The sequence below is a fragment of the Abrus precatorius genome, unplaced genomic scaffold (genome assembly GCF_003935025.1).
Source record: "Abrus precatorius isolate BTA unplaced genomic scaffold, Abrus_2018 Scaffold4, whole genome shotgun sequence".
Classification (NCBI taxonomy): Eukaryota; Viridiplantae; Streptophyta; class Magnoliopsida; order Fabales; family Fabaceae; genus Abrus; species Abrus precatorius.
In genome coordinates this window covers 13,818,953-13,843,416 of record NW_020874384.1, presented here as the reverse complement: position 1 = coordinate 13,843,416, position 24,464 = coordinate 13,818,953, and the positions used below count along the sequence as shown (strand labels likewise).

At 28.2% G+C, this 24,464-nt stretch overlaps 1 protein-coding gene across 6 annotated transcripts; it reads right to left on the bottom strand.

Moving 5' to 3' along the window:
* Positions 1-11,306: 11,306 nt before the first annotated feature.
* LOC113864572 (pentatricopeptide repeat-containing protein At5g24830) lies at positions 11,307-23,685 on the bottom strand. 6 transcript variants are annotated; one of them, XM_027498439.1, is made up of 8 exons: positions 23,398-23,685; positions 23,086-23,305; positions 20,838-22,444; positions 20,570-20,652; positions 20,003-20,107; positions 17,357-17,416; positions 12,725-12,767; positions 12,192-12,586 (listed from the first exon to the last, which is right to left on the bottom strand). In XM_027498439.1, exons 2-3 carry the CDS (start codon positions 23,121-23,123, stop codon positions 21,007-21,009), a joined length of 1,476 nt encoding a protein of 491 aa, XP_027354240.1. In that variant the 5' UTR covers positions 23,124-23,305; positions 23,398-23,685; the 3' UTR covers positions 12,192-12,586; positions 12,725-12,767; positions 17,357-17,416; positions 20,003-20,107; positions 20,570-20,652; positions 20,838-21,006. The 6 variants fall into 6 exon arrangements, with proteins under 6 accessions (XP_027354236.1, XP_027354239.1, XP_027354240.1 ...); XM_027498435.1 differs by lacking the exon at positions 20,570-20,652 and having other exon boundaries at positions 11,307-12,767; positions 23,138-23,305; positions 23,398-23,684; XM_027498437.1 differs by lacking the exon at positions 17,357-17,416 and having other exon boundaries at positions 12,194-12,767; positions 23,138-23,305.
* Between the last annotated feature and the right edge of the window lie 779 nt (positions 23,686-24,464).

Below are 24,464 nucleotides of genomic sequence, written 5' to 3'. Positions count from 1 at the left end.
CACTAATGCATGAAAAAAAATTTGTCCATAAACTAATTCAAAAATATGAAATGAGATGCTTATATTTTTATTTTATCACTAAAAAATTATATTTGAGGTAATAATCAATAGTGTGAATATTTTTTGAAAATAACAAATGCTTTATTTATTAAAATAAATATTGTAGCATTAAATAAAATGTAAAATATAAATTTTATTAAAGAATTTAAGCAAATAGCTACTAAAAATATACATCTATTTGAAATTAGTCCATATAAATATTTTTAGTTGATTTTAGTGCTATCAAAATTTTGAAAATATTCATTACCTTTAATTGAGAATCATTAAGCAATAATTAAGTCAACAATATTTCACATAATATTGTCATGTAAAATTTTAGCTTTAATATTTAAATAAGTAATTAGTTTTGAAAAATATACATTTTAAGGATTAGTTTGTAGTAATTTTTTTTTAGTCCTATAAAAATTTTAAATAAGTTATTTTTCTATCATTATAATCAACACCAAATTATTTTGCTATTTGTAATCTACCGACATGCAATATTTCAAAGTTTGTTAATTCTTTTACTTTTATTACTATGATAAAAAGAGTGCATATTCCTATTATTTAAGATGAAATTGGGCACAATAAAAAAAAAAAAAACACAATAATCAAAAGAATAGTTTAATTTTAAAGGGTTCTAATGATGTTTTTGATATAAGGACAAATACAAATGGTGCTCATAATTTGCCTGAAAAAATGTTAGAAAAAATGACAAATTGAGTTTGGAGAGTATTAGTTTCAAAAAAATTCAAAGTAGTTTTGATCAATGGTAGTAAGATTGCCTACCTAGGGAAGCAATTTTTTGAAACAAAAAAAGAGAACCTTCACATTATCTCAATTGGTAAAAAATAAAAATATAGATTTAAGGGAATATAATAAAGTAAACTATCTCACACAACATAACTTCATCTATCTATCATGAAAGTTTTCTTCATTTTTAGCATTAAATAACACTATTTTTTATGAATATTTTTAACAGTGTTACGTAAAAATGTTGATTTAAAAGATAACGGCAGAGTTTATTTTTAAAAAATTAAAATTTTATAAAAATAAAAACAAAATAAAAATTTTACATGAACTAATTTTTAAATATAATTTTTAGAGATTATTTATTTATTTAAACTCAATAGCATCTAAAGCTAACATTTTAAAAAAAATGTATTACATGAAATATTATTAACTTAATGATCACATCCCATGCTCAAATACTGGTCTAATTTTTTAAACACTTTTATTTTGGTCAAACAAATATACAAGTTAGCCAAATAAATTATAGTTTGACAAAAAAATTATCAAACTAATTAATTTTTTCTTTTCTATTTAATTTTTCATTCTTATTTTTTAAATTAAATATTTTGTTATACAAATTAAGTGTGAAGTTTAAGGAAGCAATAAATGATGTTATGATGTATAAGTTTGAGTGTTATTTCAAGTAACATCTAAAAATTGTTATAGCCAATAAGTTTGTTTACTAAATTAATACATCTATTTTAGTAAAATAAGATTATAAAATAATTGAAATATGTTATTGAAGACACATTCTTAAAAATAAGTCATAAATCATTGTATTATTAAAAGTATTAATTTCGAGCAAGGCATTTAATTAGCTTAAAAGCTTGTTTAATTAAATTGGGCTCAATTAAACTAAGAAACTCATTTTATTAGTTTGTAGCGCCTTGTAATATTTTTAGTGAAACGCTGTCTCCTAGATTATGCTCTATCGATCTTTTATTTTTATAGAATTTTTTTTTCTTATCTTTTTTAATTTGGCAAACCCTTAAAAACACACTCTTTATCAACTTCTTGTTAATTTATTTATAATATTAAAGTATCAAAATTATTATATAAATAAATTTATAATATCATCTCATTTTCTTTACTAAAAACTTTAAAATAAAATTTAAAAAATATTATCCAGATTTTTATTTGTACAGTATGCTTTTATTCTCAGTCTCTGTCCTCTCTCTTTTTTCGTTATTTTGTTTTCAGTCATTCTTACCATACTTTTAAGTTTAAGGGACATTCTATACTTTTCCTTAAATTACGATTCTATTAATATCTTAAAAATTAAAAATTATTTAATTTTTTTAAAAATAAATTATTAACCTTATTATCTATTAATATAAAATTAATAGTCATAATTTTTTCACATATAAAAGAGAATAAAATATTCACTCATCTTAAATTAGTAATGTTTTTATTTTCAAAAAATTAGTTGCTTGACACTGCTATATTTTAATGTCTTAATTTATTTTTATTTAAATAAATTAAGAATATGTCATTATTAATAGGATTTAAAACTTATTGACTTATAAGTGTTTTATTAAATTAATAAATTAAATAGTAAATATTTTTATTACAAAACATAGTTTTTACCAATATTTTTTTGCTAACTTATTTAACTAATATATTTAAAGTACACTAGTTATTATCTAAATTTTTAAATATATGTGTTAGAATTTGTCTAACAAAATTTTAAATTGTTTGGTAAATTAGTGGTAAATTATTTGAAATATTAAAAGTTAGCTGGAAGTTATAAATTGATTAGTTAATTTAAAATAATTTTTTCAGTTTTTAAAATTGAGTGAAATTAATATTAAAACTGAGATAAAATCAATTAAACTCAAATTCAACTAAATACATTTTATTTTAAAATTTATATTTGAAAATAAACAAATTTAAAACTTGCATTGCAACCACTTAAAATGAGGTCTAGGTTAATTGATTTATAAATGTTTGGCAAAACTAATTGTTGAAGTAATTCATAAATACAAAATGACATAAAAGTATAAGTTTTAATTATTTAATCTTAACTTGGAAGTTGAAAATTATATATATTTCAAATATTATAAATTTTCTATTTTAATTTATTTCAAATAAAATATCATAATAAAAATGTTTGAATAACTTTTTATCGCGTACCTTTTCCATTTTTTATTTATTTTTTAGTTTCCGTCATTTTTAGTTTCTGTTTATTGTTTTTAGTACTTACCGTTTTTTATTACTTACTATTACTACTCTTATTTATCTCCTTAGAAAGAGTTAAAAAAATTAATATTTTAATTACTAAATTTATTAATTTAGCTTTACTAATAAGTTTTTTTATTCTTGAATTGCTGAAATAACATAAGTAATTTATATGGATAAAAAAAACTAGTAAAAAAATTAATACAATCTTAAACTTCTATAGAAACAGAGAAATTAAAAAATTATTTTTCTTCTCTCTCAACAGAAGATAAATAGATAGAGACAAAAAAATAAAAGGTAAGAAAAAGTAGAGACTGAATACATTTGAAAAGAACTAAAAAATAAAAATAAATTCTACGAAATGGAAAAATATGGAAATATTAATGTGCCATTTTGAATAAGAATTAATAGCTTATTAAATTACAATTATTTCGTTAAATTGATAAATATAAAATGAAAATGAGATGTTTATATATTTTTGTGTATTCTTTTATATTTTAGCAACAACAAAATATATTTTAGGTAGTATTAAATAGAGTAAATATTTTTTAAAATAAAATATTTTATCTACAATATACAAAAAACTAATAATTAAAATAAATAGTATAATACTAAAGAAGAATTTTCATTAAAATATATACTCCAACATTAAAGATGATAAATGGGAAATCTTATCAAATATTTGAGAGTAAAACTTTATTACTAAGTTCAAACACGACAACCCAATGAAATAATTAAGTTCCTTTGCAATTTTTTATGGAAGTACCCAATTTTAAGTTAAGGACAAGTATATAAATTGATTTTAAAGTCATTTTTTTTTCGTAATATGTTGATTTAGTAATATTAAAATAATTAAATTATACTATCCATTGATTTCACAAAATATATTATTTCGTTTTCTCAAAAACTCAAATTATTACATTATAAGTAAATGTTTTTTAACATTGTTTTATCCTTTTTATTTGTAACGTCATAATGATATAGCCAGGTCATGATTTTAAAAAAAATGATTTTTATTTAGATGTATTGTAATTGAATCATATATATTTTAATTTAAAAATGAGAAAAGGTGAAAAGGTGAAAAAAAAATGGTATTTGAAATTGAAAATTTGTTTTACAGTTGTTAAACAAAAATAGAATTTTATTGAAAGAAGGCCAATTTTTATTTACACTGAATATTTTACTATCTGCACTGTGTTTTTCCTGTGTACTGTATAGGTAGGTAGCATAAATTAATATTTAATAAATAATTAAAAAATTATTTAAATTAATTTTTCAATTCAATAAAACTTAAGAAGAGAAAATCTTATAATTATTTTAAAAGTATTTGTTTTGAACTATTTTTTAAATATTATAAAACAAAGTCATCCAGAATAAGCTGACATATGTTAACATGTTATTATTTTATTACTTACATTTAATATTTTTTAACAATAAAGACTAACATAATTGATGATCATTAATTTTAAAATTAAAATTTCAAATTTTAAATTTAAATTTTACAAAATTAATTTAAATAATACTATTATGTAAAATACAGTTGATGTAAATAAGATTAATATCACGTATTTGTATTTAAATGTTATTTTTTCCAAACTTCATACACATTTGATATAGTTAAGATATCCCATATTCGTGAGAGTATTTTTATAAGACTTGAATAATTTTTTTCCTATAAAATAATTGTTGTGATCAAATTAAACCAAAATTTCTAATGATAATCTTATTTTCATGCATTTTAAACACTAATAAAAATAGCATATATAAAAAAAATGTTAAGCATTAAAAATATTTTCATTAATATATTTTAAATAATAAATATTAAAATTTTAGTATAAAAAATATTAGTTTACACTAATAATATAAAACATTAGTGTATGATTCATGAAAGTTTATATCAATGTTTATATTAATAAAATAATTTTATGATATAATGTATTATATTATTAATATTTATAATAATAATTTAATTTTTATTAAAAAATTATACTAAAAATAAGTTTAATATATAATTATTTGTATATGATTTTTTTATTCAAATTATTTCAAATAATAATATCTCCATGGCTTTAAATTGTTTGTTTATTTTATTTATTTATGTTATCCACAAGTATAATGATTGCTATAAGTTATTTCTCCACTAAGAAAGGCTCATTTATATTCTTTGAATAGTAATTTTGACAAATTATCTCTAACACTCTCATTTGCAGAAAGAAAAACTTAAAAAGGCTTTTCTCTCCTTTGGCATTAAAGTTTGACACATTTGCACAAATTTATTGAATAATTTTTTTTATCATGTAAACTTTTTATTTTCTTATTTATCCTTGCCGTATTTGAAACAAACCCACTCTTATCCTGTTATCCACTTAATTTTTTGATAAGTTAAAAATAATTTGTTTCTTTAAAAAAGTAAAATAAAAATTGTTTTAAAAAAAATAAAAAATTTAACCTATAAAACATAATAGAAAGAAATTTTTTTATATTATTTTTCTTCTCTTGTAAGAATTTATCTACATGACTTAAATCTAATCTTTTAAAATTTTTAATTATTTATTTTACAATTATTTAAAATTATACTTTTGTTTATTTTAAAAAATATCAACCAACAAATGTCATTTGCGTTTGACATTAAACTAGTTTCTTTTAATATAGTTTTTATTTAATGATAATTAAATTATTAATATAGATGTTGTAAGTTTATACTAATAGAATCATATATTATATTATTAAGGTTTTGTACGTTAAAAAATTAATATTATCTCACATACATCAACATTTATATTATAAATAAAAGTCTACTATCTGTGAAATAAATATTAGTATAATTACTTTCTTACACATTTTGTTATATATATAATTTGATTAAATTAATTTATAATAATTTATTAATTATACTCTCTCACACAAAAATGATTTTATATTTTATTTGTATATTTTTTTAGTTTCGTTTTAAATTTAAAGATTAAAATGTTACTTAATTTTTTCTATTACTTCATCAAAAATTTTATATTATATATATATATATATATATATATATTTATAAAATTATCTTATTTTCCTATTTTTAAAAATTTTGGTTTTACTTAAAATAATTTTATATCTAAATTTATGATTATTAATATATATTAATTGTTAATATTTAATTAAAAAATTGATACTATTCAATAAAAGTATTATTATTTTTTAAAAATATATTTTAAAATTATTTAATTTATTAAATGTTTATCATTTTAAAACAAACTATTTATAATTATAGAGTTAAGTTAAAATAATAATTATTTACAAAATACAAAATCTTATTCTTTGATTATTAAATTATATGTATATTTATTTTAAAATAAAATCTTAGTGCATTGTATGAACTTTTAAATTAGTTAATATAAATCTATAATTTGGTATCCATTTAATAAAAAAAACTAATAAAAGCGTTTATATTTTGAAAATAGAAGGAAAAGAAGGTGTGTTTGTTAGACACGTGTAAACTACTTTGAAAATAAGTTTGCATTCTATGATCAGATTATTTCTTCCTTCTCAGTGTAGTGATTGAATTGCTGATAACGATAGAACAAAGCTTTGGTGCAAATGAGTGATATATATATAAACATAATTTTTTTACACAAATGTAAGTAATTTATATGAATTTTTCATTTAACTTAAATCTAATGAATTATAATTTATTATTTTATTGGCTTATATAAATAGTTTTAACTTTTAACTTTTAATTTTAAAGCAAGGCGTTTGAGTAAACTTATAAATAAGTACTTGTAATAAATAAAAAAATAAAAATAGTTTTCATAATAAAAAAATAATTTCTTTTTTAAAATACATTCCCTCAACTTCTTGATCTCTTACAAAGTCTTCAAATTCGTGACAGAGCAATTTTAGTGGTCTAAGCATGTTCTTCTTGTAATATTTGACTTCCTAAAACATAACACGTGAAGTGAAGAAAATGTTTCTTTCCTCTCGTCCGTTATAGTATTATGAAAATGTTTTTATATTTAAAGTGTAAGATAATATTTATCTGATTTTATTTTAAAAATTATTTTGCAGCTAATATAAATAAAAATGATAAAAAAACAATTATATACAGTATTATTTTTACAAAACTTATATAAGCCGTTTATGTTTTTGCTACTATCAACCAATTACGCAATTACACGTTAGAGTTATTATGTGATTGTTGCAGCACGCTGCTGGAGTCTTATTTCAACAACTTTTAATGGCCACTATATATCGTTGTTAGCCAATTGCCCAATTGTCGGAAGCATGAAATAAAGCTAACATGCCCCGTTATACTACACAGTTTCCTTACTTTAATAAACAAAAATTTATATTTTATATAATTTTTTCATTTTTCTACCTACAAATTATCTAAACATGTATTCAAATTAAATAAATAACATTCTGTCCCAGAGTTTGTGTTAAAAATCCTTATAAATAAACCAATATTTATATATATGGTAAAAAATTTATAATTTAATTAACTTGTTCAAGAAACTTAGCTATTTGCTAACTGTAGCACAATATTAAGTTACTGTTATATGATCATATCATGGAAAATATTAGCCAGGAGAGGAGACTACAATTGTGATGATGATGAAATGTTGTTAAGTATGGTTCGTTGCAGGGCTTTGTCAACAGTGCTGCCTATTTTATTTCTAATTGTAAATTTTAGTGTAGTTTTTTTTCCCTTTAAACCACATCTATCTTCTGTGAAGATAATGTTGTTCCAGTTAGATTATAAATGATTTTATCATTTTAATATGCAAAAATTGATATTGTACATTTTTTTTCTTTGTTTACATACACATCTTAAAAACATATTAAAAAATTAAAAAAATAACATTTTGTTGTGACTAATCTGTGGTCAAATAACTTTCCTTATGAATTCAAGCCACCTGTGCTTTCCATATAATGCGTACAACATTAATTATATTTTAATTTTTTTTAACTTAGGATATCCTTTTAATAATATTTAGAAACTTGATTCCTTAAAGACAAAAATTATTGAAACAAATATAGCTTCTGCCAACAATTTTGTTTAGATATATACAGTCAAAATTTGAATTTTAATTAACATGTTTGAGAAACATAGTTATTTGCTAGCTGTAGAACGATACTAAGTAGTTGTTATATCATCATATCATGGAAAATATTAGCTGGTATAGGGGACTACACTTGTGATGGTCAAATGATTTTAGGCATGGTTCCTTGCACGTCTTTCCCAACTGTAGTCTATTTTATTTCTTATTGTAAAATTTAATGTCGTTCATTATTTTTTTAATTTTTCTAACAGTTTTTCAGGTATTGGTTTTGTTTGAAGTTTTAAATGTTTAAGTTTTTTTTTTTTAATAAAAAGTGATTATGAGATGTAAATTTTTCAAAATTTAGCAACCCTTTTAACTGACAATCTTGTTTACATTAACTCAGCTGATTTTGAACAGGTAAAAATAAATAATTTTTTATTAAAGAAAAACTTATTATATTTTTATATAATAATTATTTTTAAATAGTTAATTTCAAAGTTAACATTTTTTCTTTAAAACACTCCTTTTCTTTCTTTTGACATACTTTTTATTGAAAAAGTGAAATAAATGACGTGAATGAGAAAGGAAGAGAAAGATGATGAGTGAACACAAATCAATCACCTTTTTTTCTTCTTTTTTATTTTTTTGTGAAAACAAACCAATGAGCTTGTTCTTTTTTTAATTCAAATCAATATTATCAATCGAAGGTGGGCCTTGACCTACTTATATGAACCACTCTTGGATCCACTTCCCTTGAATTAGTTGAATTAGTTGAACTTATGTTGTAGAAGTGGGTACATTGAACAGCCTAATCCAGTCCACTTGTATGTTAGACAAAAATAAAAAGTCCACTTGTATGAACCTCTCCGAACGCTTTTAAGTATTTTGGAAGGCACTTTCAAGAATAATATCAGTTTGACAGACTTACAAAATACAAAATACCAAAGGTGGGGTGGGGGGTGTGGAGAGGGGAGGAATCCAACCCCACCCTTGCAATCTTGCTTATAATACCAGAAAAGTTGGAAAGGTAAAATTTAATCCAGAAGAACTGGAGCAAATTAATTGAAGTAGAATGACAGAAGCTAGTCTGAATCTATAACTGATGTAACTTACTTGATATCCTTTTAGCAGGCCAAAAAGCTTGTACAATTTTCACTCAATAGCAGTTGACCTTCATCCCTCAAAGTCATCTTCTTAAGCTTTCTGTTTTCTACTTGCAATGTCTCCAGACAATACTTGCAAGCCTCAAACAAACATAGCAGAAGCATAGACATCTGACCTCAACATATTCCCACATTTTCAGAATAAGCAATCATTCTCACAACTACATGATGAAAATGTTAGAAATTTTATATTTATAATATTTATATAAATTATTTATATTTTTATGGACTTAATATAAGCGATTTAATTTTAATAAGTCCTCTAAATTATTAATAAAAAATAATATGAACTTAATAAGTAAAAATTGAGTTTAGACTCGTTAAAAGAATAACGAGAAAATGGTTTAAAAAAAATATATCACATTTCCCAAAATATCAAATCATAAGAAATCTAGTCTCACCTCATTATTGTTTTAAAGGTTCTCGTTCCACTACATTTATTTCATCAAGCTCTATGAATTTAGACCTTCTTCTTTTCTTAGTAATACACGTAATGTATATATTTATTTATATAAAATTCTACATAGATTAAAAGAAATTCTTAGAGAAAATTAATAGGTGGTTGGCCATATGAAAATAATAAGGCTGCCATATTTGCTTTGACAACAATGTAGCTCTATAAAGATAGAGCTACATTTCAATACATCTATCTTATTTATTTATTAACCAAGTTAAAAAGCAAGCAAATATGCAGGCCAAAACTAAACTCTAATAAATATTTACAAGAACTATCCAATAATAATCAAGAGATCTATAAAAAGAAATGAAGCATCAAGCAAAGGTCCACAATTTTCTGCTGCTTGAGTTGAGAGAATGAAGGAAAAAAAAACATTGAAATGATCACGTAGAAAATTGAAACAGCAAATTCCAACAATGTTTGCTTCAATTATATATTGTGAGAATACCGACTGAAAATAATTTCTTTTCTAATAAAAATGACAATTCAATTCAATGTGTCTGGTCCTTTCATAGAAGACTAGGTTTGAGGTAATACGAAGAGCAACCTAATTATCACAAAACAACTTCATTTGCTAGTCTTTTGTAAACACTAGTTCTTGAATTAGTACAGGTTCAAATATGTGACCAAAGCAATAGCACAATATTTAACCTCAGCACTGGATCTAGCTACTACTTCCTGCTCTTCACTTTTCCATGAGACAAGATTGCATCCAACAACAACACAGTATCTTATGGTAGAATGTCTATCAATACAACGTCGTGTCGTTATATCCGGTAAGCGTTATTTACATTCACTTGACCCTCTTTCCACAAAACCCCTAATCTATCATCTTCCATCTATCTCATTTGCCCTAACCTCCATCAAGTTAAAATAGATCCAAATAGTGTAAACGCCGTATGAAGGAAACCCCAATGGAAGTTTATTTTCACAGAAGTGCACATTTCAAGGGAGGTACGGGTAGATTGTTTTTGTAGATTGAGAACAGTGGTGAGAACATAAAAAAAACAATGGCAAGTTCCATTAGATCATTCTGAGTGTTTTAACTAAAGGGAAATTCTTGTAATCTAATTTGTGTTGGTAAAAAAACCTAACTCAAATATTTTTCCAAAATTAATGTGATTTTCCTCCATTGTAGAGTGGTAACGGTGTAGATTTTTTGTTTGTAGATTCAAAGATAAAAGAAATATTAGCAATACACTTTTTAATACGCTCCTAATTTAATATTTCTCTCTCGTACTTTTATAATTTTTAATAAATTAGTCAATGATTAGAAGTGTGTTAAAAAGAGTTTCTTAGACATTGTGATGTTAGCATTTTTCCAAAAATAACGGTGTTAGTACTGAAGTCATGGAAGACTTAATGGTTACAGTTAACAAAATAAAGGTTGAAAATTAAATAATAGTTGGAAGATTAAAATTTAGAAGTTAAAATTAGTACACTCGAATATTTTTATAATTGTGCAATATATTCAATTTTTGTTGTCATAACAAAGTGGGTATTGGTACATTTATGAAAGTAACAGAAGTGGTTTATGTAAGGGTTAATGTATTTGGTATTTGGAATTTAGAACAAATAGCTAGTTGTAAACTTTTTATGAAAGGAAACTAAAATGAATTGAAATATTCTGGCTCAGCTGTTTTCTTCTGCGTTAAATTATATATTTGAAAGAACTGAAAAAAACAATCATAGTATACAAGTGCAAGAATAAGAAAAATAAAACATGTTCATTCCATAATAAGGATAGCCTTCATAACTAACTAACAAAAATTGTTTTCCTTCTAACTAAATGAACATTGTAACTATTGACAACCACCCCAAATATAAGTACACGATACTAAATCTTTACAATAATCGCAAAAAGACTAGGTACAAAGTTCTAATTTTATTTAGTCCAAAAAATCAATTGTCTTCCATAACAAAAATCCCCAAGGTCATCTTCACTGCATATTGTCACCTTGATCATATTGAACTCTAGTTATTAGCATAAAGTTCATGGTTGGACTTGATCTTTGTTCAAGAATAGGCGCAACATTTGGAACAGGAGGAGGTTGGCTTTGATGTACTAGGGACATGAGAATGGTTGGCAAGTGCAATGATAGGGGTTGGGTTAGGTTCTACTGCATTGGTGGAACTTGTTACTCTTGGTTTGATAGGCAGTTCACACCTTTACCCAAGAGTCTTCTTTGTAGTTACAATTTCTCATGCTTGACTTGAGAAGACTCTAGTGGCAGCTGAGAAATTTCTTCCTATGTGCTTGGAACAAACACCTTAGGATAGGTTAACTTCATCTAGCAATGTAAGGATTGTCAGTACTAGATTTAGCAGTCCGTTGTTTCTCTCCTGTTTTTTTTCTCAACATAGGGTAGCTAAGCCTATTGTGGTTAAACCCACACCACCTTGTACATACAAATTCAGCCGAGCCTGTTCTCCTTACATTTTCCTTTCCCTTCTCCTGCCACTTCCCTTTTATGTTGACCTTGTATTTTAATCTTGTTCTCTCTCTCTTTTTTTCTTACTTTTTTTCTTTGCTTTCCCTTTCTTAATCCCCTTCCTCTTGTATCAACACCATTATTATTTTTCAATCTTCTCTTAGCAGCCATTGTGTTCATTGCTACACTTGTATTCTTTGCACTCTTTAATTTCTTCTTACACATAGGTTGCTTATTGTACTCCTCTTTTTTTCCCTTTTTCTTCCTTCAATCAATCACATCATGTATCATATTTCCTTCTTCATCATCCACTTTCTATATTTGCTTTAACCCTTGCAGCAATTACTTTAGCATATGTTGCCTCTTTTAGTTTACGGATAGAATGTTCATTACACACATGAATTTAGCCATTTTTCTCTGTAGAAGCATTCACCATTTCCATAAGATCTTTGTTTACTATCAAGTCCTTCAACCTTTTCTTCAAGACAGACTCAGGGTCTAGCCAATAAACATTTGTCATAGACTAACATTCAAGCTCTTTACAGTAAGATATGCTAAAAACATCCAACATATCATCATTGCACTCGAGTCAAATATCTACAAGATCCCTTTCATAGGTAACTTTACTAACATTACCTTTAACGAAGTTGCCTCCGTGATGTATGTGAATGGTTACCATCTGCAACAGGAGTCAATTTCAAACTTTCAATGACTAATCACATCACATACAATATAGATACAACAAAAATATACAAGTTGCACATGCAATACACATACAGCACCATACACACACACACACACACAAAAAGCATAGTGGACCCACGAGTTTAGGAAAAGGGACAAAAACTACAATTACTCAGTAACGATGTAAAAGGATGCCAAAATAGATATAATACAATGAAGACACAACACATTTGTGTTGTAATCTAACATCAAGACCACACACCACATTTGCATTGCAATCCAACAGTGGGACCACACATACATTTTAGGGAAAAAAAATTACTTTAGGGTTTAATACATTTGTCTAGAAAAGGCCAAAATCTTCTTTTCCTTGTCAACTTCAATTGTTGCAATCGGTGAAAACTCTACAACAAAATCGAGGGTCAACCTAATGTCATTTATGGATACTACTTGTTTACCAAGTTTATAATTTTAGTTCTAGTTTAATTTCTCTCTCTACAAAAGGGCGTCATTCTTTGTTTCCAACATAGCAGTAATTTGCCAGATAATGTGCCAACATAGATTGAATGTGCCAAGTAAGCAGTTTAGTTAGTAGGTATTAACAATAGTTCACTGCAAAAACAAGACATTATAAAGTTAAAAACTAAAGTGGTAATTTAGTCAACATTAATTACATTATAACACAAATTTGCAGTCAACACGTCATGGGTCCACACTAATCAATGACATGATCAAGTTCACTCCACGCAGGTTTTAATCTTGGAGTGAGTAGGACAAAAGTACAAGCAACTAAAGCTATGTTTAAATGTAATGTTTAAGAGGAGAGAAGAGAGGTTAGTGGAGTTTAACCTTGTTTGAAAATTACTTAATTAGGAGGATAAGGGTTAAGAGGTTTTTCTAAACCCTTAAAAAACATCCGAACATTAATTTTTTGAATTCTTCCATTTTAGGAATTTTTCTCTCTCCTACTCTTTTACGATTAGGATTTTTTTTTTTAATCAAAATATGTTAGGTTTTAGAGTGAAATTTTTTTAAAAAAAATTATAAAAAATAAAATTATTAATTTTAAAATTACAAATATTTAGAAAGAGAAAAATATTTAATATATTTTGTTTTTTGAAAAAGATAAAAATATTAATAAAATATATAAAAGACAGTAATATCATTTATAGAATTAAACCTCTATCATCCTTCTCTTTCAATATTAAACATCTAAACAAGTGAGGGAAAGAAAAGTTAAGCCTCTCTCATTTAGATGTTTAATATTAAGAAGAAAGGATATGAAGTTTAATCATGTATATGATATTATTATCTTTTATTTGTATTTTTTATCTTTTTTAATTTTTTCAAAAAATACAAAAATTAAGTATTTTTTCTCTCTAAAAATTAATATTTTTGTTTTTTATAATTTAAAAAAAAATCTCACCTTAAAAACTAACATCTTCAAAGGGAACAAAATTAAAATTTTAATCGTGAAAAAACACAAGAGAGTAGGAAGGAGAAAAATTCCCATAGTGGGAAACTCTGAAAACCAACAGAAAAAAGTTTTGGAAAGTTTAGAAAAACTCTCTAACCCTTTCTCTCCCAATTAATTAACTTCCAAACAATAGTTAAACTCCATTAATCCCTTCTTTCTCCTTCATTCCCCTCCTAAACATGAAATTTAAACAGTCTTAAGTGTCCATTTGGTGTACAGAATTGAGTATGAAATTGAACATTAGAATTAGAATTGAGCTTCAAAATTTTAATTATCATATTTGTATGTCCATCTAGAATTAGAATTATAATTCCATAGACCAATTCTATGGAATTACATGACAACTAAATTTGACCCACTTTAATTAGTAACCTACACCCTAAGAATTTAAATTCCTAATATCATATTTCACAAATACACATTGTATTGTTTTTTTACACGTTCTACACTTAGTCAAACTATATTATTTATGTTAATTATATAATAAATTGTTTGATATTTTTTTTGAATTTTTAGATGTCAAAAGAAACATTCAATTATTATTCAATTATATCATTTTTAATAATTATTTTTGTATTTTTAATTAACACATTATATTTTAAAAAAGTTATTAAATAAATTTTTAATGCAAAATTGAATTATTTTCAAAAATTTAGATCTTACATCTACACTATAGAATTTTATGTCAACTTAGAATTCCAATTCTAAGTTTTAATTATTTGAGTACATCAAAGGTAAAATTATAATTCTGAACCAATTTCAATTCTAAACTCCAATTCTAATTCCATGCACCAAATGAGCACCAAGGGTTTTTTCAATCATCAAAGATACCCTTCACTTCAACCCTAGTGAAATTGGTCAAATCAAGTTGGAATAGCACAGCCTGCCCGTCTGTTAATGGCTATAAGGAATGACCCTATGCCCAAATCAAATACCAATATACAATAAAGTGGAAAAAAATATAAGTGACACTGCATGGAGACTACATCCCCAAGGATCGAGAATGGGTATGTCAAAGGGGCAGGGTAGGCATGGGAAATAGGCACTTGCTATGAGGAAGTAAAAATCTGCCCAATGTTCATGGGGGTACTTGTTAATTGCAATTTAAACAGATTTACAATCCACCGGTATCCATGAAAATAAATTTGCAGATTTATTTTTAGACCTAGAAGAATTTTGAATAAATTATTAAAAAGAATCTTATGATAAATAATATCTCAAAGAATTTGATTTTTCACCAAGCTCAATAGCTACGTATGATCCATGTAATTGACATCATCTAATGGAATAAAGCTTTGTTGTTGTTGTATTTATTAGAAAAAAAGTACAAAAATATTTTAATATTAAATTATAATTGAATGAGCAAAAAAATTAGAGCACTTAAATTATAAAAATAATAATAATTTGTTATAACAATAGCACATTAACAAGTTCAAGTACATATCAAAAGCAGTGTTGTTAAATGGCAGCTATGGCGGAATTCGATGGCAGTTTTTGACCCCGCTGTTACAGCGTTACTATTTTCTGACATTTTTCAATGGCGGCACCATAGTCGGCCATGGCAGAAAATATAGGAAAAGTGGTGTTTTGTGGGAAAAATTGAGTTGGGCCATTGACTGGACCTGCTCCAAAAAGAAAATCTGTGAGCCCAAACCCTAAATCACATATTTTCTTCCTTTCTTCATCGCTATTGTGCCGCTTTGGAGCGGCAGTCCGCCACGTGATGCTTGCTGTGAAGTATTTTTTCACAGAGGTTAAGCCCTAATTGTAGTGTCTTGGTGTGGGTGTGCACTTTTGAATTGTAATGGAGAAAGAGAGCAAAATTCCAATCTTGCCCTTGCTTTATGTATTTTAGGGTTTTTAAGGGCAAAATAGACTTTTTCCACTTAAAATTTTTACCTTCTCTTCTCAAGCGGTAAATTTTCTGAAGGGTAAAATATTTAGGGTTCTCTCTGCATGCTTTTCTTCCTTCTCTAAAGCCAACTTCTTCATCTCCTTCACCATTTTCGCCAGAAAAGACATCCTTTTTGGCTGTTTTCCGACATCCATTTTCTATTTTGTTTCTTTGGACTCTGTCCCTCTTTCTTAGTTTTTCCCTCTCCTATTTTTTTTCCCTTCAGTTCTGTTTTTCCCTCTCCTATTCTGTTTTACTCTCCCATTTTTTTCGTTTTTCCTTATTATTTTGTTTTCTTGATTCTATTTTTCTCTTTTCACTTCCAAGTTTCCTTCTCCATATTTATTTTAACTCTCTACTTTTCTGTTATAACTTCAGCTTTTTATTCCCTCTTTCTTAGTTTTTCCCTCTCCTATTTTTTTTCCCTTCAGTTCTGTTTTTCCCTCTCCCATTCTGTTTTACTCTCCCATTTTTTTCGTTTTTCCTTATTATTTTGTTTTCTTGATTCTATTTTTCTGTTGTCACTTCCAAGTTTCCTTCTCCATATTTATTTTAATTCTCTACTTTTCTGTTATAACTTCAGTTTTTTTTCACTATTGTACAACTATTTTATTCTTTTTTTCTCAAAACCTTCCTTCTTTTATATGTAGTTAGTTTTTTAGTTTTATATCACATTTTGCAATATATATATATATATATATATATATATATATGACTGCCATTATTCCGCCATATCCCGCCATGGCATCCGCCATAATTTTATGGCAGTTTTTTTGCTTTCTGCTATGATCCGCCATCTGCCATTGATAACATTGGGTCTGACCAATATTCAGTGCATTCCATGCTCATACCATTTTAGGATGTGCTCCCATTTAATAATCCCTCAAAATACACATGGTGCCTATTATTGTTGCATTCTCATTTACTAAAGGAAACATACCTTTTGAATCTTATTTTTAAACTTTAATTGTCAATTTTATATATCTTTTAATCAATTAAATTTTATTTTAAAACTAGAAATTAATTTATTAAAATTATACTTTTATTAGTTTATAATTTAAAATTTTAGAGAAGTAATCAACTATTTTATGCATATATCACATACACCCATGCCCTTTGGGAACACTTGTTGGTTCTACACAATTATGTGCCCTCCCACATCAAAATGGTATGTTGAAAGTAAACACAAGCAAATAGCTGAAATGGGTCTCACCTTTCTCTCTCATGCTTCCATTCCCTTGCAGTTGTAGGATTATTCTTTTAACACAAGCATCTACATCATAACAAACTCCCTACCATTAGTCTCAAAGGACAGATTCCATGTACAAAGCTTTTCAAAAGTTCTTGACTATTACTTCCCAAAGGTGTTTAAATGTCTGTTTTTCATAATTCTTATTCCTTATAATCATCACAAACTACAATTTCAATCTCAAGCATTGTTACCAAATTCACTCACAACCCCCATGAACTATGAACTGGGGCATGCACACTGATTTGCAGAACTTCTTTTGTACCAATTTGTGCCATTTGCGATCCAAGATGTAGCAATTGACATTTGGGAAGCAAAAATAGTGAAGTACCATGTTACCTCAAGGGTCTCCATATTTCAACTCATTGTTGACCCAAGAAATGCTTTCAACATGGTGTTGTGACTCTAGCAGCGAGAAAGGGGTGCAAGACTACAAGTTGCAGTCATGGAATGGTGTGTTCTGTCTTTCCTCCACCAACATAGAAACCACCATGGAGAACTTCCACAAACCACCACCAACCATTGGGTTTTTCATATTATGTCTCCTAGCCTCTGTGACTATTCTCACACTAGTTTGATGGCCTCACCCGAATATCTTAGGTCTACTCCACAAGCTGATACCTCTTGGTTTGCAGCCATGAAAGAGGAATATGATGCTTAAGAAACAATAGCTGGAATTTGGTATCTCTTCCTCCTAATAGGGAATCTATTGGTTGTAAGAGGGTATTTAAAATAAAGGAAAACACAAATGGTACTATTAACAAGATTAAAGCAAGGTTGGTGGCCAAAGGATTCCAGTAACAATATGGGTTTGAGTATTATGAAACCTTCTCTCCTATTACCAAGCCAATCACAGTTCAAATTATTCCCACTCTTGCCTTAACACACTCTTGGAATAATTATTTCCTTAATGGTCTACTTCATGAAGAAGTTTACATGGACCAATCCTGGGCTGCTGATCTCTCTTTAATTTGTGAACAAAATAAAGCCATTTATGACCTTAAACAAGCCCCTAGGCAATGGTTTAAGAGATTAACTGCTGCTCTTCTCAACTTTGGCTTTGTACAAAGAAAATGTGATCCTTCACTTCTTGTGTACACTGTACAGTAAGGGCACAGCCGTGGTATATCTACTAGTCTATGTGGAAGATATTATTATAACTGGAAATTCTAGCCACTTACTACATCAACTCAATACAAATCTCAATTCTGAGTTTCCTCTAAAACAACGAGGAGATCTTGATTATTTTCTTGGTCGAGATAAAGATGTCGTCCACTAACTCCCTATTTCTAACTCAAAAGCACATTTCAGATCGTCTCATTGAGACTAATATGTATGAGTGGCATTGCAAACCAATATCTTCCCCTATGGCACATGGCTGCAAGATGTCTAAAGAAGGAACTGATTACCTACAAGATGCGTCTCTATATAGATCTATTGTTGGGGCCCTTCAATGCATTACCATTACTTCCCTTGAGATTACCTTTGCAGTAAACAAAGTCTGGCATACATGTCTCAAACTCTTGAAGTTCACTGGTCTACTGTAAAACATATTTTGAGCAGTACCTCGAAGGTACTGTCAATGATGGTTTGAAGCTCATTGCTGACTATTCTCATAATTCTCACTCTCTCGTTGCCTATTGTGACACAAATGGGCGTCTAATCCTGAAGATTGATGTTCTTCTTCTGGCGCTTATGCGTACTTAGGTCTTAATCTAATCTCCTAACGGGCCACAAGAAGCAACAAGTAGTGGCTCACTCCAGAACTGAAGCGGAATCCACAGCAGTCTTGCCTTATCAACCACTGAACTCTTGGGTTCAGACTATATTCATAGAGCTGACAATTCCTATTACTACACCAACTGTTTACTATGATAATCAAAGCACAGTCATATTTTCCCATAATCCTGTCTTGCATGCAAGAACTAAGCATGAAGAACTTTATCTATTTTTTGCAAGGGTAAAGGTTATCAATCATCAGCTAATTGCTCACATCCCAGCAACAGAGCAATGGGCTGATGTCTTCACCAAACCTTTTCCTCCTACTAGCATTTTGGAACTCGACCAAGCTCAAGGTGTCTGCTACCTCTTTCACCACCCTTCCCTGAGCTTGCAGGGGAGTGTTAGCACTGTTGATTGGCTATTCTGTTAAGTTGGTTAACTGTATTTTTCCAGTTGCTATAGTTGGTTAGCATTGCCAACCTCACCTAATGGGATAAGGCTTGGTGGTTGTTTTATAGTTGGTTAGCTTTGATAGTGACAGCTGTATCAGAACCTCTCTATATAAGAGCGACACCTCATTGTAACTCATTGAGTGAAAATCAATAATACATTTCATAGTTTACTTTCTCTGTTCTCTCTCTTCTATATGATACAATGAAATCTTTACACAACAAATAGATGCAATCCTAAAGTAGTATATATTCTGGACTGTAAACCTGTAACTATTCTCATCTGCGAGTGAAAAAGATATGATTCAACCTCTAAGTCAACTCATTTGTGAAACTCTAGAATCCTATTGGTGTCCCCCATCTACCCTTTACGTAAGTTCCATGGTTAAATATTTAAAAATTTATTGCAATAAAAGAATAATAAGTTCTAAAACCCAACCTGAATAGAAACATCATGAGACCTGAACTGGTTGTACACTTTCACTTTAATCTGCTGATAATATCATCTGGAGTAAGGAAGAATGCCGCATCCATAAAAAAAGGCCTACATATCACTCAGCAAATGAATTAATGAATAAGTAACCAAAAATCTGAAATCATTAAAAAAAAATTTATGACCTAAAATATAGGATGCCTAACTTTATTTTCAAATTTTCATGCCAAAGCCACTATGTTGTTTAAACATTGTTGTCTCCCAAATTCAGAAAAACAAAACACAGAATTGTGTCTGGAAACAACAACTTAAAGCTTGTTTGTTTATCCAAGGAAACCAAGGTTACACACTTTTCTACGTATAAAACAATGTTGAGAACCAGGTTCTACCAAAGTGAAAAAAAATTGCTGTGAATTAAAATGGAGACAAAAGCAGGCACTTTGTTATTTGTAGCAGAAACAAGAAAAATCTCATCATTTAACAGAAGTAAAAATTTCATATTTTCCAAAAAGAAATTTCCAAACCACAAAAAAATGACGAAGGAATGCAAATTAGAAATGAGAAAAAGCAAACATTGAAGTTGATATTTCTAGTGTAGACTGGTTCTCTAAGGTCCCTCCCTCCTGCTGGATCAATTACAAAGCTGTTCTCTCTAACTGCAATTTATTTAGATCCAAACAATTTACACATTCAGAAGTGCAAAAAGATGATGCCCACATCTAAATTACATTTCCAACCCAAGATCTAGCTAAGTTTTCAGGTACATCATTTAGCAACAGTTTGAAAGGCTGAGATTGACATACACAACAATTTTAGTGTTGGATAAAATGTCAACACGCACCTGGGGAGTGTTCATTACTCATATGAGCTGCAACCTGAGAACCGCCAACATTTTAATGGAAGTCTGTATTTCAGAGACATAAAGAGTGACTTTAAAGCAAATGTGGCTCTTTTTCCAGCGCTTGCAATGCAACTTTGCAATGTCAAAAGCCATAGGCATAATGTGGGATTTAGCAAGGATAACTACCCCGCTTACTTGCCAACCAGTCTTGATAGAAGTTAAATGCTTTAACTGGTTCTCCCAATTTGCAGTACTTATTAAAAAGAATCTGAACTGGAACATGATCATTCAATAAACCAGATTTTAGTATTTTAGCATAGAGCTCTTCTGCTTCTTTCATGTTACCTCTAATGCAGAATCCCCTAACAAGTTCAGTATAAGTTATTAAATCTGGTTCATAACCCATCTGCACCATCTCATTGTACACTTGAAGAGCAAAATCAAGACGTCCTAAATTACAAGCAGCACCTATCAACAAATTATAAGTAACCACATCAGGGCAGAGACCTTTTGAAATCATCTCTTCCTTCAGAGAGCAAGCACCATAAAAATTTTCACATTTCACTTGTGCAAGAATTAAAGCATTATAAGTAAATACATTAGGGAGAACACCAAAAGCCAGCATCTGATCTCTTGTAAAAAATGCACTATTAAGATCTTTACATCTTCCATATAAGTCAATTATAAGGTTCCATATTATAGGTCCAGGCACCATTAAATTGTTCAACATACACCGTAGCAAGTTTTTTACTCTAACAATATCTCCATCAAAACAAAGGCCTCGAATCACAATCTGGTATGTAATTTGATCGGGCATAATTCCCATGTTAGACATAACTCCAAGTGTATAAAAAGCCTCAGTAGTTTTGCCTTCCTTGCAAAGAGCACCAATAAGAATATTATAAGTAAAAGCATCAGGAAGTAAACCCTTCTTAAACATCTCACAAACATATCCATGTGCAAGATTCATATGTTGACTCTTGCAAAATCCATTGATAAGAACATTATAAGCTACAGCATCTACTTTTCTACACTTTTGAAGCATCTGATTCCAAAGACCAAGAGCCTGAATAATTGCTCCACTCTTGAAGTAACTATCCATAAATATAGTAGATGTAACTAAATCAGGTATATCTTTCTCGTCATCATCATTTAATATTTCTTCAAGCATCTTTTTGGCTTGCTTCAGAAGACCTTTCTCACACAATGCATGTACCAGTATGTTACAAGTAATGCTGTTTGGCAGAACCCCATTATTGGCCATGGTGGAGAACAGATACAAAGCTTTATTCACATTATTAACCGCACAATACCCCTTAATTACAGTGTTGTAAGTGGCACAGTTGGGATGAGGACCAAATTCTAACATCTGTCTAACAAGCCAATCTGCCTTCTTCAAGAGAACCATTTTGCACAGCCCATTTACAATATGGTTGTGGGTAAACACATCAGGAAGAACACCTTTCCCTGCCATTTTTCTCCGAAGCCATAGAGCTGCTCCCAACTTACCTTCCAAGCACATACACCTAATAGCGGCGGTATGTTCAGTGTAGTTAAATTCACATGCATATCCCTGAAGACCTATCTTTACCAATGATATGTTTTCCCTGCAACATTTTACATGTAATAACCAATAATGTCACTCATACAATGCAAAAGAATCAGTTACATCTTCTTCAAACATATACATGTACACACATAAACCATACACATGCATACACATATATCCATGCCACTAATTATTCATAAATATTGTCAGACAAAAGTCCTCTACGACAAGCTTTTGTCTAGCAGTCATCATCCGTGATACAAAGTAGATCATCATTTAGGTTGCATTTGGTTGATGATAATGATTTCAGCACAATTTACAAAAATGCCTCCTTGAACTAAACTGGCCCTTAACTTCTGGGTTACAAAGGAAGCAACAACTACAAAACAATCACCAAAATTGCTAACACCTTAGATACTACTTTAGCAAGTCATCAAGTGTATCTACTAAATTAACCTTGAATGAGTTTTTGGTATAGCTTATCCAAATAAATAGTTTTCAACTTATTTCATTAAGTTTTCTGATCAAATTTATGGCATGAGGCCTCGTATTATATATATAAAACAACAATAGCCAACCATTATCTCACTAGGTTGAGGTCGATTACGATATATATTAATTAAAATTGCAGATATAAAAATAAATTTATTTTAAAATAATAATAATTACATAAAATGCCAAAAAAAAAAAAAAACCTACAAATTTCTGCAAATTACATTCTTCAAATTTGATGACATTATTCAACGCTAACCTCATCATCTTCAATCGTTCCAAACTATCCTTTAGTATAATATCCAACACATTAAAAACGGCGTGTCGGCCCTTTTCATCAGCACCGAAACTCTTGCCGTTACGCGGACAATCTCCTGCATTTAGTTCGCACTTCTCCCCACTAGCCAAATCCACTCGACAGCAAATCCTACAACAAAACATATCATGTAATAAACGACATCAACTTAAAACGCAAGAAACGCAATTTAGTGGAGTACATAGAATATAGAAATGGAATACCTGGCATGTGCGACAGTGTCGTGCTGGGCGTTGAGAATGTGAGCGACGTGCCGTTTGAAGGAAAGAAGGGTGCGATTGAAAAATCTGAGAAGAGCAATGTGTGGTGGCGACCAACGAGGTTCTCCGATGGCAACGAAGTAAACAGCACTCGCTGCCATAAATCTCTGTTTGTTTTAATCAGATAGAAGAGCTGAAGGCATTTGGTTGCGTTGGTATTATTTGGATCTGCGTTTTGGTGAGAGAACATAAACTCGCTCTTCAGTTCTAACCTATCCTTTTTGGCACTTCACCAATACCCAGTTTGAAGTTGTAATATAACTGTTGTGTTATGGGCTTCTCTTACACGTTTAAGAATTTTGGTGCCTCTTTTTTGTTCATTTTCATTCCCCTATTGTTGGATCAAAGTGTGTTCTTCTTCTCCCATAGTTGGTGTCTTCATCCATTTCAAAGTCTATTGGGCCCATCCGTTTAAGGCAAACATTTTAAAGTTTAAAATCATTATTATATACCTATTTTTAGCACGGGTATGATTTTATTTTTCTATTAAATTAGTTTGTTTAAAAAAATTTAAAAATAAAAATTTGTTTTAAATAATAATCATGATATAGTTTTTTATTATTTTGAAAATAAATCATTTAAATTAAAGGTTATAAATTTTATTAATTTTAAAAAAAATATATTTTATATTATTTGATGGTCAAATAAAATTATTAGTCATCATAAAGTTTAAAAACAAATTAAATATGTTTGTACATTATAAGTATATTGTAGGTCTTTTATTTTTATATGAGAAAAAATTTTAAAATATCAAAATATGGTAGTTTGAAAAAATTACAAAAATATAGAAAGTTTTCAAAGATCGCAGTGACATTTTTTTTCTACTTTAACAAAATTATTCTTTTTTTTTAAATCACCGCTTGCAATTTTTATTTTTTTAAGTTTTTATATTTAAAAAAAATGTCGTTAGTGAGTTTTAACTTTTTATAATTTTTTAATAGTGACAATCTTTCAAACTTAGTCATTTTTTGTTGCTTTATCTGACTTACATAAAAAATTCTCATTGAAGA

Excerpts from the sequence above, each read along its gene's own strand:
- LOC113864572 (XM_027498437.1), bottom strand. The coding sequence starts at position 23,555 with ATGGCAGCGAGTGCTGTTTACTTCGTTGCCATCGGAGAACCTCGTTGG. Across the intron at positions 23,306-23,397 it reads GACACTGTCGCACATGCCAG|GATTTGCTGTCGAGTGGATT; the intron begins GTATTCCATTTC and ends GTTTTGTTGTAG. Across the intron at positions 22,445-23,137 it reads GAACGATTGAAGATGATGAG|GGAAAACATATCATTGGTAA; the intron begins GTTAGCGTTGAA and ends AAAATGTTGCAG.